Genomic DNA, 19,300 nt, shown 5'->3' with positions numbered 1-19,300 from the left:
TAAATTAGAATGTTTGAGAGGTATACAAGTTGTTTTTCTTCAAAAATTAAAGTGTTTTTGCACACCTGTTACTGGTTTCTGTTACTATGTAGTCTGTATACCTGATGTCTTTACTCACAAATTTCATATAACGTTAACTACACTTTGTCGTTTAATGTGTAAAAATGATAAAAGACGAAGCATGAAATTATAGGAAGGAACTACTACTATGCCTTCTTAAATTGTTTTAACACAATCCACAGATTGGCAAATAGCTAATCCATTATAAATCCAATTAATGTTTTCTCTCTCTCTTTAGTATGACTAATTAGTAATATGTATCACTACTTCTCAGCATATTTCAATTTCACAATTAAATATTGCTGAATATTGGCCACTATAATCATCATAATATTATTTCAACTCCAGCTAGGTTGTCCAAGGTAGACTGGTCTACAAATATGAACAAGGGGATACAACTCCCGGTTGATTACGACTCTATTCATGATTTCATGGGGAAAAAAATTTAAATATATAAAAAAAGTATTGTTGCCTAACCAATAGAGGATAATATGACGTTTCCATGACAACTAGTAGTACACCATTGAAAATAAATTGACAAAAATTGACGTCATTTGAAATTGCATGTTTGAGCATAAACTATATCCTTGATTTATTTAAGACCTAAACTTTTTTAACATTAATATTTAGTCTATCCCCATCTTGATTATCTCCCCAAAGTATTTTGGTCTAAATCATTTATTTAAATGTTTATTTTCCCCTTTGCAAAAACCTTAAGCATTCAGTGATGAAAATGTACAAAAGCCATTTTCTTGAAAGTGATGGTTACATACTCGGACCTTATGTAGAATCTATTGGTATCACTCATTGTTGTTGGTTTTTTTGCAGGTGTTTACGACGAAGTCGGATATGTTAATTCACTCCCAACAAATCCACAAACAGGACCCTAAGCCGTATCACTGCCCTGTTTGCCAGAAATGCTTTGCCAATTCCTCCTATCTGTCGCAACACAACAGAATCCACGCGGGAATTCGTCCGTACAAATGCGAGATCTGCGAGCGCAAATTCACGCAATTGTCTCATCTCCAGCAGCACATACGCACCCACACAGGTGAAAAGCCGTACAAGTGTATGCACCCCGGATGCGGTAAGGCCTTTTCGCAACTCTCCAATCTCCAGTCGCATTCACGTTCGCATATGACAGACAAGCCGTTCAGATGTAACTCTTGTTACAAGTGCTACGCTGACGAGCAAGGTCTTCGTGATCACATACCAAAACATTCGGAGACCAAACACTTGAAGACTCACATTTGTAGGATATGTGGTAAGTCGTACACACAGGAGACGTACTTGACTCGTCACATGGCAAAACACTCGCAGGACAATATGAACATGAACAAGCTTGTTCCACCGCGACCAATCAAGCAAGAACCAAACGATCATTCCAATGGACAGGATTTCAGCGTAAACAGGCTTCCGGACCGATCTCAAGATGGTGGTGTAACTCCGTGTGGGAAGGGATCGTCAGCATTCATGCCTATTCCACAGTTTGGGGGAAACGTCCCAATGAGCACAACTAACTCTAACTACCATTATGGGTCTGGATTGCCAAGCAATTCTCTAAGCCCCTCTCTACCCCATATTTCTTCTATGGCCTCCCGTAGCTACTTTCCATATGACCCCCTGAGCGGTTTCCGCAAAGCGGATGCTCAGGAGCGAAATCTGAATGCAACTATGACCCGCCACGACAGCATGCTGGCCAACAGCCTATTGAGTCTGCAGCATATAAAGAACTACGCTTCTCAACAAATGCCATCATTCAGCCCAACATGTTCCGGCGGTGGAGCTAGACTCACTTGATAATGTTGAAGCGTATGTCAACGTGATATTGTCATACATCGTTACTCTAAGGGTTGTAAAGGTCATGTTCGATAAAATGATATTATCATTGAATTTCTGTGAGAGTTCATTTAAAGGTCAAAGTTCTATTGAATGATATTATCATTGATTTGTTACATTTTTTACAATTACATAGAGGTTGGCATGTCTAGGTCAAAGTTCAATGGAATGATATTAAATATGCTAATTTAAATGTGATGTGAAGTTCAACACACAAACAAGAAAATTGTAAAAAAAAATCTAATTTACTCTTATGATTTTGTACCATGAAATGGGTCGTTTTGTGTTTCTTTTTTTCATCCTGTTATTTTTGCATATGTCCATTTCTGACCACTTCTGGCCAGTTTATTCCGTGGAATAGAAAAATGGACTCTAAATATGGCCGACCCTAGTCTTAATTGTTTCTCATAGAGTCCAGAAGACTTTGTTTCAGTTCTTTTTTTTCCTTTGTCCTCAAAGGAGATGTCATTGGGTTGTGTGGTTTTTCTTTTTTAGAATTGTAGGGCAAAGATTATATTATATTCGTATATGTACACAACATGATACTGGATTTAACATATAATGTACAATTCTAGTATGTACTGTAGTGAGTAGTATATAATATATATATATATTGATAATTCATGTATTGTTATGGAATATGCTCAATAATTAATTGTGAATTTTTTTACAAATGATATAAATTTTTGATCAGAGAGTTCATGCATTATGTACAAATGAAACATACATACAAAACTGTTGTATGGATTATATTGTCATCAGTGTGTTTTTCAGTTATCTGATAATTAGCAAATGAATAAATCAAACACTAAGTATTTGAAAAACAATCATTTATAATGCCTTAAAGTGACTGTTGAAGAATGGCATCACTGAGGTTTTTTATTGCTTTAACTACATTCCTCGAAAGGCCATGGGCTGTTGCACTGGGTTGCTGATTAAAGGGATATAAAATTTGAAAATAAACAAGAAGAATATGCAAAACTGCAATCGAAACCAATGCTCAAACTCTCATATTAAGAGTTCTTACTTTATCTGTTATTTTCCCAAATTATTTCATGTTTCTAGTACCATACATCGAACCAAACAACTTAAACAAGATAGGAAAGGTTTGGTTTTTCTCAAAATGAGAAGTATAACTGGAATCCATATTTCATTTGTAAAAAGAACGATTGGTACCCCTGGTCATGAACGATATCTTTATGATGAAAGCATGATAAAAATACAAAAGAATGGCATGATTCACTAAACATTTGTTTTGATTTTTATAAAAGCTCAAAATGTCAGTTTATTCACCACTTTTTATAAATTGTTCGAAATCGTATAATATATGTTGTTTAACTGGTTACTCAATCACTAAAATAAGTGAATATTTGGGACTAACGTTTTTTAGTTTGAACACTCAAATAGGTATTTGTAATGATTGTGTATTGGTGATTTGACAAAAAATATCTTAGTTTAAAACTGGGGCGAGGTTTATTAGAGTAGATATTTCTATATCTATCTGTAATTAATTAGGACTTAATGCACTTTTTTTTAAATATAACGTACAGCACAATCGATGGTGACGGCTTCTGATTGGTTGTCTGTAGGTGACACGGTATCACAGCGTGCACTGTGTTGACTCCTTTGCTCAGAAAAAACTGAAGTTATTGTTCATCATTATTGTCATTTTAATTATTAATGTTTTGTTATGAACATTTCATTCTCTTGATGTACTTTGGCTTTGTCCATTAATTCAAATATATACATGTATATACAATTATGAATGTTATTAGAATCATCTAATAAAAGAAAAAGAAACTTCCAGTATCTTATTTTTAAACAGTGTAAACTCAAATTAACATTGTGTGATATTGTAAAAAAAAATGTTTTGGGTTTTTTTTTATTTGTAAAAACAGTTTTCACAATGTTTACATAGTGTAAATGTTACATGCAAAAAATTTGTAAAGGACTGAATATACTGAAATGGGTGATTAACTCCAACTATCCTAGCATGATAAAAGGAAAGTTTAACTCATTAATAATTAAGTCATTGGTATATGGCGAAATATGAATTACCACTAAAATAGTTTCGTTTATACTATTCGACAACACTACATGGGATTGGTATTGTTTACTAAACCGTACCGTATGTGGGTTTTTTTCATTTTGGATTGTCAATACTTCTTTTCTAAAACACCCAAACAAAAATGCTGAAGAGATATACAAAAATGTAATTTAGAGAGTCTTGACACTGTTTATATTTAATTTATTTTAAAAGTTAATAGTACCTGTATCTGCAAATTTGTATATCTTCCCTACACCAAAAAACCCATCGTTGTCAGCACGACAACAGCTTTTCTACTTTATATAGGAATACATACATAGGGCAACTTTAAACTAGGATACTGGAGGTTTTTCTGTCGTCTTACTCATAACTGAATAAGTTATAAGATTAGCCCCTCATGGATTTATATATATATATATATACATAAATCATTTTGATGTTACTGTGAATAAAATTCATCTGTATATTAAGATTTCCATATTTAGAATGTTATAAACATGATATATATCCATTTCTGTATAGGCAGACGAATAGCAAGTTTTTGGTTTAAGAAATCTTGCATAAAATCATTGTACCAAAGGTGCTAAATTAGTCTTGGGAAAACATATCATGTATTAGGATGTTGGAAAGTTCCTTTCCTTGTTGCCTAGCAACCCATAATGCACAGAACCTTTTCAAAAATAATCATAAGTATAAAATTTTGATTTCATTTAAATATTTTAGTATAAACTTTTTGATAGAATAGTTATTCTTTCAAAGATGAAAAGCTGTAAGCAGAAAGAGTAATTAGGGCTCCAGGCAACAGGAAAGAACTTTTTTGTAGTTTTAGACCTGTCCCTATGATCAACCACCAACCAAATGTATGAGATTTCTAACTGCATGTAAAAGTATTTTGGTTTTAACGTTACAAAATTTATTGGTTTGCTACCTTTTCTCAATCAAACTGAATTTCGATTCTCCTTTTTAAAAGTTAAAAGTTAAAATCCTCCATATTATATTTTCATGGCCTGAATTGTTGTGATTATTATGAGAATATGTTAGAAAAATATCAAAGTTCCATTATAACAATCGTTCTATGATTGGTTATTTGACAAAAGTTTGGTTGATGATTGAAATTAATAGGTGACTTACATTGTTTTTGTTCTGTCCTTTAAAGTGTGAGATTGTACGAACTATTGCTGTACTTCACTTAATATTACCGAATATATCTATCATCACAACTGTAATGGAACGTCATATAACACTGACTACAGATTCTGAGGATAAAAACTAGATGTGATATGAACCCTTTCAAGGGTAGTGTGAGGTAGCAATATATCCCACATTGCCGATATTGTGAACTTCATTGTTTTGTGGATTTTAAGTGAAATGCAGTAATCAACGATTGTATACTGTAATAATATATATATATCTATATATATGTATGTATGTCCTTATTAGTTGATGTATTATAAAAGACTTGCTCACACACTTGTTAGAGGAGCATACGGTGTAAAAATCTGTGTTAAATCCTATATAACGTACCACTGTATATATAAACAGATAATTATATATGTACTATTGTTAAACTAAAGGTAACTGGTTATCTGTGCTCAATGGCGATCTTAAAAATGATTTTCAAATATCATTTTACATTGGAACACTGCTTCTGAAGTTCTTAAACAGAGAATCCAAAGGAAGTCTTCAGACAAATCGCAGGCTTCTAAAAACTTCTATTCTAATACGACATTGTATTTTTGATTTGAAAAAATGTAGATTTTTTTTATTGAAAAAGAAACTTGATTTCATTATTGTTAATCAAATAAATTTTGATCATATGGTTTTGAGGCAGTGCCAATTTAAAACCGTAATCGATTCAGTTTTTATTTTATTTTCATTCTTTTAATGGACTTCTAATCACTACAGATATGTTTCATCTGATTTTTTTAAAACTACGGCAATGTTGTTTTAATACTAGTTTGGATGACCACCCTCGCCATTGAGACATACAACCAGTTAAACTTTATACATCATGCATCGAATACTTGTTTGACCCGTGAATGTGATTAATATATAATATCAATTGTTAATGTTTGAACAAAAAGTATATACCATCTTAAATTGCTTTGAGTGATCATAAAACAGTGACAGCTATACTCATCTTTACTTACCGTATATATGTGGTTCTGTAATTATATATTGTTTGGTATCTAGAGTAAGTGTAAACACTGTCCAGAAGTTTAGTTCTGCCAGGTTCCCTGTTAGCGTGGTTACAAGCGTGAGTCAGGTCACAAGTTTATTTTCTGTAGTTGTAAATTTCACAAGGTGCGTGGATTAATTCACACTAATTCTTGATATAATTATCAGAAATCTATATATTGCAATGTGCTCCTTGTTGATATTATGGATGTTTATGTTTGAATTTCTCTCATTGAAAACACTAATATTGCACCATACACTATCGATATTTGGCAGTGGCGTCCTCTCTAGGTCTAACCAAAGATTCAATAGTGCTTTATTTATGTCTTCATTGATAACAAAAAACTATGGATGGTTTTAACACAAGAATAAAAATGTTTTACTTCATGGAAAAAAACATGTTGATTAAATATCCAACAATCTCGTTAGAACTATTTTCAAATGTAGTTTTTATCTTAATTGATATATGTTAATTTACTCATTTTATTTTGCATTGGTTTTTAGCCGTTTTCTTATCGGTATGTTCTAGGCGATGTATTTTATAATTGAACACTTTACCTGTGTGTAACTTGTGTGAGTCACGTCCCATTGTTATGTACATACAATCATCATGTCTGGAGTGACTATAAAACTCGATCGCATCATCAACAAAAATTATAAGATAAAAAAATATAAAAAAAATCACTTTCCTTAAAAGGAGTGTATATATACGATTTCTTGATTGACATTGGTTCTGATTAGGCTCCAGAATCACGGAAAAGGCTTATGTCTAAAACAATCTTACTCTTCACTTGGCCAATCACAGACGACGTTATGAAAAGTTACGCCATTTTTGATTGGTTAAAGCAACAAATAAATCATGATCCTGGAGCCAGAATTGTTTCTGTCACGTCTATCGAACGCGCGAATGAGATGGTTGTGTACCTGATACGTAACAAAGGTGTGGAACACTGGTGATGGATGTGCTATGTACGATTACAGGGTAATGATGAAACGTGTGCGAGATGTATTCAATTATTATTATATTATTATTAGTGTCAACTTAAGCCTGTTTGTTTTAAGTATACAATTTCAGTGTCGTGTGACGAGACAGACTTTTGTTTCAGTGCTAAACAGATTTATCTCCCTTGAGTTTAAGTTACTCCCATGTTTCACATTTTACATCAAATATAATATGATTAGTTCGAACGGTCATGCGCCATATTTCATGTGTTTTGCATTCATCATAACTTGTTTCATTCTTCCCCTTTTTGGAAATTAGAGTTATCTCCCTTTAATCGTTGCCTGTTTCAAAATGGAAGTCGTTCTGCTCGAGTTGTCTAAATAGTAATCCTTTGAAGCTCTTATCTGTGTATGTTCCCTCTGTATACAAATTACATCTATTTAGTATATATGCATATATCTACATCTTTCACCCTCTTATTCTATTCTATATGGCTGAGGCTAAACAATCGATTTTGTTCAATTTTATAGCAAAATAAGGATGTCTAAAGTTGATGCAAAAATGAAGGCTATGATCTAGTCTCGAATGTGTTTTTAATTCAAATGTATCTTATGAATGTCCAATTCACTCGTAATGCTGCAGGTTGGCAGTAAGGGTGACTAAATATCTACTTTATTGGTGCTTTTCCATGGAATACATATAAAATATATATCTAATAATAGTCCTAATCCTGCTCCACCTTAAACATCTCGCAGCACACCTACGTATATCATAAAAATATATTCATACACATTCTTACATCAGTGCGTGACTAATCAAAGATGACTGTGTATGTCTAACATTTCTAGCACAGGGCCTACACCAGCAAGTTCTATATAAAATGACATAATCACATAATGCTGATGAAGTATACGAAAACTGTTGTGTAAAGTGACATCCAATCCTCATTGACAACGGTTAAAACCAGCACTGGACATGTTGACCAGGAAAGTGTTGGTGTTTGTATGAAAGTTTTTCTTGTGTTACATCTATCAGTATTTACTTAAAATGACAAATCTTTCTGAAAGCAAATCTCTATAAACTGATCATGACATACAGCATACCTGCTTTTCCGTGAAGAAAAAAATCCGTCTTTACATATCACTATGAAGCATGCATACTTATAACAAACGTTTTCTCTGATTACAATCCGAATTACCCTTATCTAGGCCCCGATTACAATCCTAATTACACACACATTTAGGCCCATATTACAATCCTACTTGCAGACGTATTTAGGCCCTGATTATAATCCTAATTACACACACATTTAGGCCCAGATTACAATTCTAATTACAGACTCATTTAGGCCCAGATTACAATTCTTATTACAAACTCATTTCGGCCCTGATTACAATACTAATAATGACTCATCAAGGCCCTGATTACAATCCTAATTACAGGCTCATCTAGGTTTTGATTATAATCCTAATTACAAACTCATTTAGGCCCTGATTATAATCCTAATTACAAACTCATATAGGCCCAGATTACAATACTAATAACAGACTCATTTAGGCCCTGATTTCAATCCTAGTTACAGACTTATCTAGGCCCTGGTTACAATCCTAATTACAGACTCATCTAGACACTGACTATAATCCGAATTTCAGACTTATTTAGGCCCTGATTATAATCCGAATTGCAGATTCATTGAAGCCCTGATTATCATCCTAATTACACACTCATCTAGGCCCTGATTACAATACTAATAATGACTCATCTAGGCCCTGATTACAATACTAATAATGACTCATTTAGGCCTTGATTACAATCCTACTTGCAGACGTATTTAGGCCCTGGTTACAATCCTAATTACAGACTCATCTAGACACTCACTATAATCCGAATTTCAGACTTATTTAGGCCCTGATTTTAATCCGAATTGCAGACTCATTTAGGCTCTGATTATAATCCTAATTGCATACTCATGTAAGCCCTGATTATAATTCTAATTCGAATCATTTAGGTCCTGATTATAATCCTGAAGAAAAACTGCAGTCTCATTAAGACCCAAGAATTTGGCGACGTATCAATTAGCTCTGTTAATAAAGTTTTCGTCAGTTTAATTTTGTAACAAGAAATCATCAAATAGGATAACGACATACAGGTTAATACAGATTCATAGTTTAACTCTGTCTGATCAAGGTCTACCTTTACACTGATGGCAAACTCGCAATATCCTCACAACAAGGTATCCTGCTCCAGAATTTATAAAATTAGGAAAAGAATATCACTAGCAAAAGGAATCACATACTCTTAATGAAGCTGATTTTGTTCACATTGACAAAATTAAGAATGATGATTCAAAGAACAGTGCATATTCATGCGAAACATGATAAAAGGCAAATGTACCAAATCTAACATAACAAAAAAAATCCTATCAAACAATTTACGGTAGATACGTACTGTGCTGGAGATGTTTTTACTAGGTGGATTTCAGGTGTGACTAATAAAGGTAGCGTCATTGCCTTTTTCATTATCTTTTTTAAATAAAAGTTGCAATTTTAGCAACTCTAAAATACCATTTTTCCATTTAAGCTAAGCGTCTTGATCAATTCGTGTGTAGTGTATCGTATCTACATTATATCCCGATGGTGGCTAGATTTCAATGGTCTTGTGTCGTATGTAGTGTAACAGTGCTTTTGTTATAAGACAATAAAATGTTTGAAATAGTAATGAAAGATCTTCTTGTCTGTCTTGACATATTGTGTATAATCAAGTTTAATATGTATACCGGGCTGGTTATATACAGTCAGTTGCCATAATACAGTGAACATTTTGCTATATATTATTAGTAATTTCACACATTTTAAATGTTATTCTTAAAGTCGTTTTGCATTCAATCGTAAATAAATTGTATGTACTGTCTAAAATAGTTTCCATGCCACATTTATCGAGAAATCAATCTTAATTGTAGACATGTAATTTTCATGACGCCATGTTACTATAGACAAAGAAGGAAATGGCGGGGTCATCAAAGATTGTTTGGTATAATCGCTTACAACTCAGACATTGCAATGAAAGAACATGTTCAATGTTTCAAAATAAGCGCTAGGTAAAATGCTTTTATGTTGTCAACTTTGAAGTTTTTACGTTTGCAATTGAGTTCAGGAGAGGAGTTTTTTTTAATGAAATTACTAAGAATATATAGTTAATCGCTATAGTTAATCGCTTACATACTGTATTACGGCCACTGACTGTAGGCATCGATGTCACTAATATGAAGCTGTCAATGTTTTTACAACCTGAGAATTACAAAATTACTTTACACCATTACCACCATTGAAAAGCTTGAGCTTCTAATTAAAGATCAAGATAAAAATATCAATTAAAATTATTTGCATCCCGAAAAAAAAAACCGTGGCATTACCTCATATATGGATTAACATGCTGGTCGCGCATGCACCAAAAGCAAAACTATTTTATATTATTTTTGTGTTGATAAGACACACATATATATATAAATATATATATATACATGATACTCCACCAGTGACAAATGGTATTTTGTCACTATCAAAAACAGGAGCAGACGATTTAGTATTTTTCTTCAGTTACAAAAGTTACTTACTTTACACCATTACCACCATTGAAAAGTTTGAGCTTCTAATTTTACTTCAAGTTAAAAATATAAAAAAATAATTAATTGCATCCCGAAAAAAATCCGTGGCACTATATCTTATATAGATGAAGTAATGATTGCGCATGCACCAAAGGCGAAATGAATTATTTTCTGTTATTTTTGTGTTAATTAGGCATATATATACACGATTAAACACTAATTATGCTCTGTCAGCAGTGGAGCATCTTTAAGTGTTGAGTATCGTTGATGCTATGTCGGCGGTGGAGCATCGTTATGTATTGCCTTGTAATTAAAGAATAATGAGTATTATACATACCCCGTAGTTACATATAAGATACTTAACTAAAATGCCATCACAAGAGCAGATAATTCTAGAATAACGAGTAACATATATACATACATGTATAAAGATTATTAACGATATAATGTCATCACAAAAGCCGATAACTCTAGAATAACGAGTAACATATATACATATAAAGATTATTAACGATATAATGTCATCACAAGAGCAGATAACTCTGAATTTGTGACCAAGAACACTGAGCAGATAGGAAACGTAAATAGATATCCTTAATAAATATGGATACCGATTTTGATTAGACATTGAAAGGAAATCTAAAAACAATGAAAGTTTCGATTGTCTTTGTTTAATGTTGATTATATTTTGAATCAAATCATGTTCGATCAGCTCGTTCCGTTTCATGAAATATCCTCCACACATCCCTGTTGTTATATAATACTACTCTAGGCCGTGTAATGAGTTCAGACTAGCGTGGTGCATGAAAACAATAAATATCAATGTTTGAAAAATCGACTGAAAGCCAAAGCTATATTTATCACAGCATTTTACCTAAAATTGTGGTTTTCTTTCAAAACGGAAGGCACTAAACACTCCCAAATCTAAATTGCGTTAAACATCCACACAAAGGAACAAGTTATATATAAAAAAAAATCTTAGAGAGTCTTTGTGATACTATTCCTATATGATCACTCGAGGTTGGTTCTTACCTTGCTGATGACGTTTTCCTGTCCCCCTGTCTACTAGATGCTGCAGGGATATATCTTACACACCTACGTGCTCCGTTTATCTCTCAGTTCTCAGTGGTGTGACCTTTATATACTCATGTTTCATCCAAGACGAAAACATGATTGACTTTACTGAAGCATAGAAAACATAATCATACAAAACATATTCTCAATAAATGTTTATGACTTCATTTCTATCAGTTTTATTCAGTTCTTAGGTGATTTTCCATAACGCCTAAATATATCAAATAAATCTTGTGCCTCTACGTCAGGAGGGTGGTATTTTGAATAACCTTGTGTAATATGGTGTTTAATAAACCACTGTCAGAAAGGTTATAATAAGCGATACACAAAATCATCAATAATGTAGAGTTTGTACAATGTGTAAGTCTTCACAGACAGACTCCGTACCGTATTTGTTTGTACAATATGTAAGTCTTCACAGACAAACTCTGTAGCGTATTTGTTAGTACAATATGTAAGTCTTCACAGAGATACTCCATACCGTATATGTTTGTACAATATGTAAGTCTTCACAGACAAACTCTGTACCGTATTTGTTTGTACAATATGTAAGCTTTCACAGACAAACTCTGTAGCGTATTTGTTAGTACAATATGTAAGTCTTCACAGAGATACTCCATACCGTATATGTTTGTACAATATGTAAGTCTTCACAGACAAACTCTGTACCGTATTTGTTTGTACAATATGTAAGCTTTCACAGACAAACTCTGTAGCGTATTTGTTAGTACAATATGTAAGTCTTCACAGAGATACTTCATACCGTATTTGTTTGTACAATATGTAAGCTTTCACAGACAAACTCTGTAGCGCATTTGTTTGTACAATATGTAAGTCTTCACAGACGTACTCCGTACCGTATTTGTTTGTACAAAATGTAAGTCTTCACAGACAGACTCCGTACCGTATTTGTTTGTACAATATGTAAGTCTTCACAGACAGACTCCGTAGCCTTCACAGAAAAACTCTGTAGCGTATTTGTTAGTACAATATGTAAGTCTTCACAGACAAACTCTATAGCGTATTTGTTTGTACAATATGTTAGTCTTAACAGACAAACTCTGTAGAGTATTTGTTTGTACAATATGTAAGTCTTCACAGACAGACTCCGTACCGTTTTTGTTAGTACAATATGTAAGTCTTCACAGAAAGACTCCGTGTACCGTATTTGTTTGTACAATATGTAAGTCTTCACAGACAGACTCCGTACCGTATTGTTGTACATTGTAAAGACATTGTTGTATTTGTTTGTACAATATGTAAGTCTTCACAGAGAACCCGTACCGTATTTGTTTTACAATATGTAAGTCTTCACAGAAACCATTGTAAGTCTTCACAGAGATACCCGTACCGTATTTGTTAATACAATATGTAAGTCTTCACAGACAAACTCTGTACCGTATTTGTTTGTACAATATGTAAGCTTTCACAGACAAACTCTGTACCGTATTTGTTTGTACAATATGTAAGTCTTCACAGACAGACTCCGTACCGTATTTGTTAGTACAATATGTAAGTCTTCACAGACAGACTCCGTACCGTATTTGTTTGTACAATATGTAAGTCTTCACAGACATACTCCGTACCGTATTTGTTTGTACAATATGTAAGTCTTCACAGACAGACTCCGTACCGTATTTGTTTGTACAATATGTAAGTCTTCACAGACAGACTCCGTACCGTATTTGTTTGTACAATATGTCAGTCTTCACAGACAGACTCCGTACCGTATTTGTTTGTACAATGTGTTAGTCTTCACAGACAAACTCTGTAGCGTATTTGTTAGTACAATATGTAAGTCTTCACAGAGATACTTCATACCGTATTTGTTTGTACAATATGTAAGTCTTCACAGACAAACTCTGTACCGTATTTGTTTGTACAATATGTAAGCTTTCACAGACAAACTCTGTAGCGTATTTGTTAGTACAAAATGTAAGTCTTCACAGACAAACTCCATACCGTATTTGTTTGTACAATATGTAAGTCTTAACAGACAGACTCCAAACCGTATTTGTTTGTACAAAATGTAAGTCTTCACAGACAAACTCTGTAGCGTATTTGTCTGTACAATATGTAAGTCTTCACAGACAGACTCCGTACCGTATTTGTCTGTACAATATGTAAGTCTTCACAGACAGACTCCGTACCGTATTTGTTTGTAAAAAATGTAAGTCTTCACAGACAGACTCTGTACCGTATTTGTTTGTACAATATGTAAGTCTTAACAGAGATACTTCATACCGTATTTGTTTGTACAAAATGTAAGTCTTCATATGCAAACTCTGTAGCGTATTTGTCTGTACAATATGTAAGTCTTCACAGACAGACTCCAAACCGTATTTGTTTGTAAAAAATGTAAGCCTTCACAGACGTACTCCGTAGCGTATTTGTTTGTACAATATGTAAGTCTTCACAGACAGACTCCGTACCGTATTTGTTTGTACAATGTGTAAGTCTTCACAGAGATACTCCGTACCGTATTTGTTTGTACAATATGTAAGTCTTCACAGACATACTCCGTACCGTATTTGTTTGTACAATGTGTAAGTCTTCACAGACATACTCCGTACCGTATTTGTTTGTACAATATGTAAGTCTTCACAGACAGACTCCGTACCGTATTTGTTTGTACAATATGTAAGTCTTCACAGACATACTCCGTACCGTATTTGTTTGTACAATGTGTAAGTCTTCACAGAGATACTCCGTACCGTATTTGTTTGTACAATATGTAAGTCTTCACAGACATACTCCGTACCGTATTTGTTTGTACAATATGTAAGTCTTCACAGACATACTCCGTACCGTATTTGTTTGTACAATATGTAAGTCTTCACAGTCCGCTATTTGTGTTTAAGACTTAACGATGCTTCACCGCCGACAGAGCATAAATGATATTCATTATTTGAACAGTAATTGGTGTTTAACCGTGTAGATATTATGTCTAATTAACGCAAAAAAATAATATAAAATAATTTATTTTACCTATGGTGCATGCCAAATCAGTACATCATTCCATGTAGTATATAATGCCAGGGAATTTTTTCGGGATGCAATGAAATAAAATTAGAAGCTCAAACTTTTCAACGATGGTAATGGTGTAAAGTAAGTAACTTTTTTAACTGAAGAAAAAGACTAAATCGTCTGCTGCTGTTTTTGATAGTGAATAAATATCATTTGTCAGCGGTGGAGTATCTTAAAAACAACAACCCTTTTACATGTGGGTTTCAGATCGCACCGATCAACCAAAATGGCTGGTAATGGACAACATTGAAAATAACAATAAGTCGATATCAATTTACTCAAAAGGAAAAGTGGCTAAATTCAGTTGTCAAAAGAAAGCAACACAAAATCATTTTCTTTTTTTAAAGTCAACATTCGTGTACATATGTTTGTTAATACGAGTCCTTTCATATTTATCGCCGGCAAGTTTTGACGCTGCTATTCTTCGAAATGTGAGTGTTTAAGTCATATGATAAAGTGTTAAAACAAGATAAGTTAATGTTCATATCATATGATATTTTATGATTTTTTTTGTGAAAAATGAAAACCCTCATTTTGTAACAATGTCATATACACGTACACACAAACAAAACGCATGCCATAATCAAAGTAAGTTTCGAAGATATTACATTAATCATTACATAACATATTCAGCATATAAGGTACATTGTGCTTGACATGAGCATGAATACCACATCAGAATACAAAAATACAAAACGAAAACACAATCAGCAATGTAGTAATGGATCGGAGATACTTACCAGCATACAGTACTCGGAAACAAATTCATCAGGCCCTGTTTTCTCTACGCTAGTTCTGAGTTTTTCTTTGACATTAAATATTGCTGTGCTATTAAGAAGATAGGTTCGTTTATTGCCCCTACTTCGATTTTAATACACTGTTGTGTGTTTATAAATATGCACATAGTGCAGATAACAAATGATGACACCAAAATCCTAACTTTTAGATCACTGCTGTTTCTTTGGTCCCGCTGCCTGATATTGAAGTAAATATGTTCTCTAGTCATCCTCTGTAACGTCAACTACTGTACTTTTAATTGTATCTCCAACATGAATGTTTTCAACATTGATACTCGCGTTATGCAAATGTATCACATTTCCATACGAGGGTGAATCTGAAAAGACAAGTGTAACGATGTAAATAATCAATAAAACATTTAAAGATGCTCCACCGCCGACAGAGCATAAATGACACTCATCATTTAAACAGTATTCAGTGTTTAATTGTGTGAATATATGTCTAATTAACCCAAAAAATAATATAAAGAAATGCATTTTGCTTTTGGTGCATGCGCAATCAGTACTTCATTCCATATAGGACATAGTGCCATGGATTTTTTTCGGGATGCAATTAATTATTTTTGATATTTTCATCTTGACGTAAAATTAGAAGCTCAAACATTTCAATGGTGGTAATTGTGTAAAGTCAGTAACTTTTGTAACTGAAGAAAATTACTCAATCGTCTGCTGCAGTTTTTGATAGAGGAAAAATACCATTTGTCAGTGGTGGAGCATCTATAATTTCTGATTTGTTTGTTTGTTTGTTTGTTTTGAAGTTTACAGCCCATCGACAGCTGAGGTCATTTTTGGCCAAACTATAAGTGATGCATTAGTTTTAAAGATCCACATTGAAGACAAGTTTCCTGTTAATTCATCAGTCTTTGTAAGACAAAGGAAACCGATAAACACGATGATACACACCTTTATCAGTGCGGTATATAGACCTTATGATGATGGAACTGAAGATTCCAACTATATCCACAATGCCAGATATGATCCCATCATACCTGAAATTGACAAATATATATATACATTGTACTATCATAACAGCCGAGAAAATACTACAACCGAGAAAATTTAGTGACTGTCTCAATGATACACCAGCCATGGATATTATCGTGGGCAAAAATCGCGAAAATTTGATCCATAGCAGGACAAGACATGGGTGAATTGTATGCTATTATACGACACTCATATTACACAAGTATTTAATTAGCTTCCCAAAACACTAAGACGGCTATCATACAGCATTATTTATTAGCAAGCATTTATAGGAAAGTTTGGCAGATTGTTATGTACAATATACCTAGAAGCTTGCATAGTGCTTATGACAATTTTCGTTTTTGAAGAATATATTTAAACGCTTTCACATTCAATGTAAAGATAACCAACTTCATAATATTTATTAAAGGGCCACAACCTTTCCGAAACCAGAATTAAAAGTTTCTTTTAAATTAGCATAACAGGATAAAATTGATAACAATGGCCTAAAATGAGGTTACAACACCAAACAATTTCAAATCAGTGAAGATGCATGTCTCTGTTTTGCTGTCTGGCGCAGTCAACTAACGGCGGGAAACCTAATACGAAATGCGTTATGAAAATTAACGGGTTTTTTTTCTAAAGTTGTTCAGAGAATCTATTAAATGCGATACAGAACCTATTGATGCCGATTGACTTCCATGCCGAAACAGGTTAAGCATTCTGCTTTAAATTCAATTCGTTTAAAATATTTTATATTTTACTTGAACCATAACGGAAACAAGGACATTTGATTTTGAGAAGAAATACATAACATTGAATTGTTATGATTGGCAGGTCTCTCTTGGCAAGAGTAAAATTCGTAATACATTTATGTAACTTCGTACATTCGATGAAAAATAATTTCACTGTCAGTCCGGGAGCTCCCCTGTTCTTACCATGGCCATGCTTCTTCATCCGTGACGGGTACACTTGGCGGAACATCGACCTTTCTATTGGATATATCCACTTGAGGAATGCCGGATGTCTCTGTTATCACGGCTAGTTCTGTTGGGTTGATTTTAGAGTTACTGAAACATAAATACAGAATAGCTATCACCGTTACGGTGATCGGTATACTACATCAAGACACCATTACTGAAAGTGTTGGCTTCTTTCAAAATTAGTTTTTTTCAGTTAACATTTAAAGAGACAATTCGATCTAAGAGTACATTGAAACTTGCACATAGTTCGGATTCAAACCAGTTCTAATGGAAATTAGATTAGTTGGTTTAACTGTGATATGCCAGAAAAGCCCACTGTAGCCAAGTGTATATGAACTGTTCAATCGCCATTACACATAGCCTTGTATGCCTAACCCTGACCCTTGCCTGTGTTGTAAATAATTTTTTGTCTAGAAATTCTCAAAACGCTCTTACAGCGCTCTTACAGTTGTGTTAACATTATTAGATGCATGTTCTTGTCTGAAAATAATTTCATCAACTCCTCAATGGTTATGAATTGCTTTTGTTTAACGTGCGTGACTTTGACTCGGGCAAGGTTACAGCGTACATGTTGTACCTGCTTAATCGTATTGATCGACGATTTGGAATTTCAACAGTATCAATCAAAGTACTTAACAATGTTGTAGAATTTGTCACTATTTCTTGTTATATGTTTCATAAGGAATGTATAACAATACATCTATGTCATATTTTACTTCGTGGTTATGTAACGAATTAGCCTCAATGAATTGTCCCTTTAATCGCACATGACACTACGTTGATTTACAATAGAACATGCACTAATATGAAGAGGCGTACATAAATTACGGTGGTGTGGAAAACTAATTAAAAAAACTGGTCAGTACGAGAAAACATGGCATCTTGTAGAATTAATCTGACTTTGCGATTGACAGATCATGGTATGACCAAAACTATCTTATACTTAAAACATTCATATCCACCGATTCCACTTCTTCACAGATTGAGATCAGGGGGAGTGGCATGAGTTGTTCTGAGATGAGGTACCTTGTTGTGCTATGTTCGTGACCATAACCTTGCTGAACAACTGAACGAAAGTAGCAAGTCTCCACACCAGGATCGTTCTCACCAAAGTCCAGGTCACAGTGACGACACATAGGACAGGCATAATGATTCAAATCTGTTGGCTTGAATGGGGATGGCTTTGTCTGACCTTCAAGTAAATCAGACAGTTGGTGAATGTCTGCTGATGGGTACATACAGCCCTACGAAAGGTTGGATGGTAGTGGATTCCTTCTGGTCAATTACTACTGAACAGTTACATGCCTTTCACAAGCTTTCAAAAACAGTTGTATTCAAATTGGAAAAAGACCGGACAGGTTCATTTCTCAAATTCTTAAATATCATCGACCTACAAAAAGAAACAATATATATATATATATATATATATATATATATATATATATATATATGCAAATATAGAATACTATTGTCATGGTAATTTGTCAAATGAAGGTAACAGTTCGTGTATATACAAGGTCGTCATTTTAAACGTTTACTCTAGATTGTGTGAACCAGTGTCCTTATCACTGTTAGAAATGTACAGAAATCAGTCAAGTTCTAACTACGCTTTATACTTTTGTTTAGAGTGAGATATAGTAGTAAGGAGTTACCTTCACCTCTGCCATCTCCATAGATATACCCTTTAGTATATATCATGTTGTCAAACTGACTGAAGAACAGTTGGCTGTCCAAATACAATGTCCGTTTTCCTGATTGATCTCTGATTGTCCACATTGCAGTCTC

General features: G+C 33.7%; 1 protein-coding gene across 10 annotated transcripts in view; it reads left to right on the top strand.

Moving 5' to 3' along the window:
- LOC138321709 (zinc finger transcription factor lin-29-like) overlaps positions 1-9,790 on the top strand; it is a 229,994-nt gene extending 220,204 nt beyond the window's left edge. For 9 of the 10 annotated variants that reach the window (XM_069265625.1, XM_069265614.1, XM_069265632.1 and 6 more), the window contains one exon: positions 889-9,790. In XM_069265625.1, the coding sequence (XP_069121726.1) occupies positions 889-1,860 (972 nt within the window). In that variant the 3' untranslated portion in view covers positions 1,861-9,790. The remainder of the gene's footprint in view (positions 1-888) is intronic. The other variant, XR_011208352.1, reaches the window with a different exon arrangement.
- The last annotated feature ends 9,510 nt before the right edge of the window (positions 9,791-19,300 follow it).

Source organism: Argopecten irradians, chromosome 1, assembly GCF_041381155.1.
Source record: "Argopecten irradians isolate NY chromosome 1, Ai_NY, whole genome shotgun sequence".
NCBI lineage: Eukaryota > Metazoa > Mollusca > Bivalvia > Pectinida > Pectinidae > Argopecten > Argopecten irradians.
The sequence above is the reverse complement of the archived record's forward strand: the minus strand, read 5'-3'. Positions and strand labels throughout refer to the sequence as shown.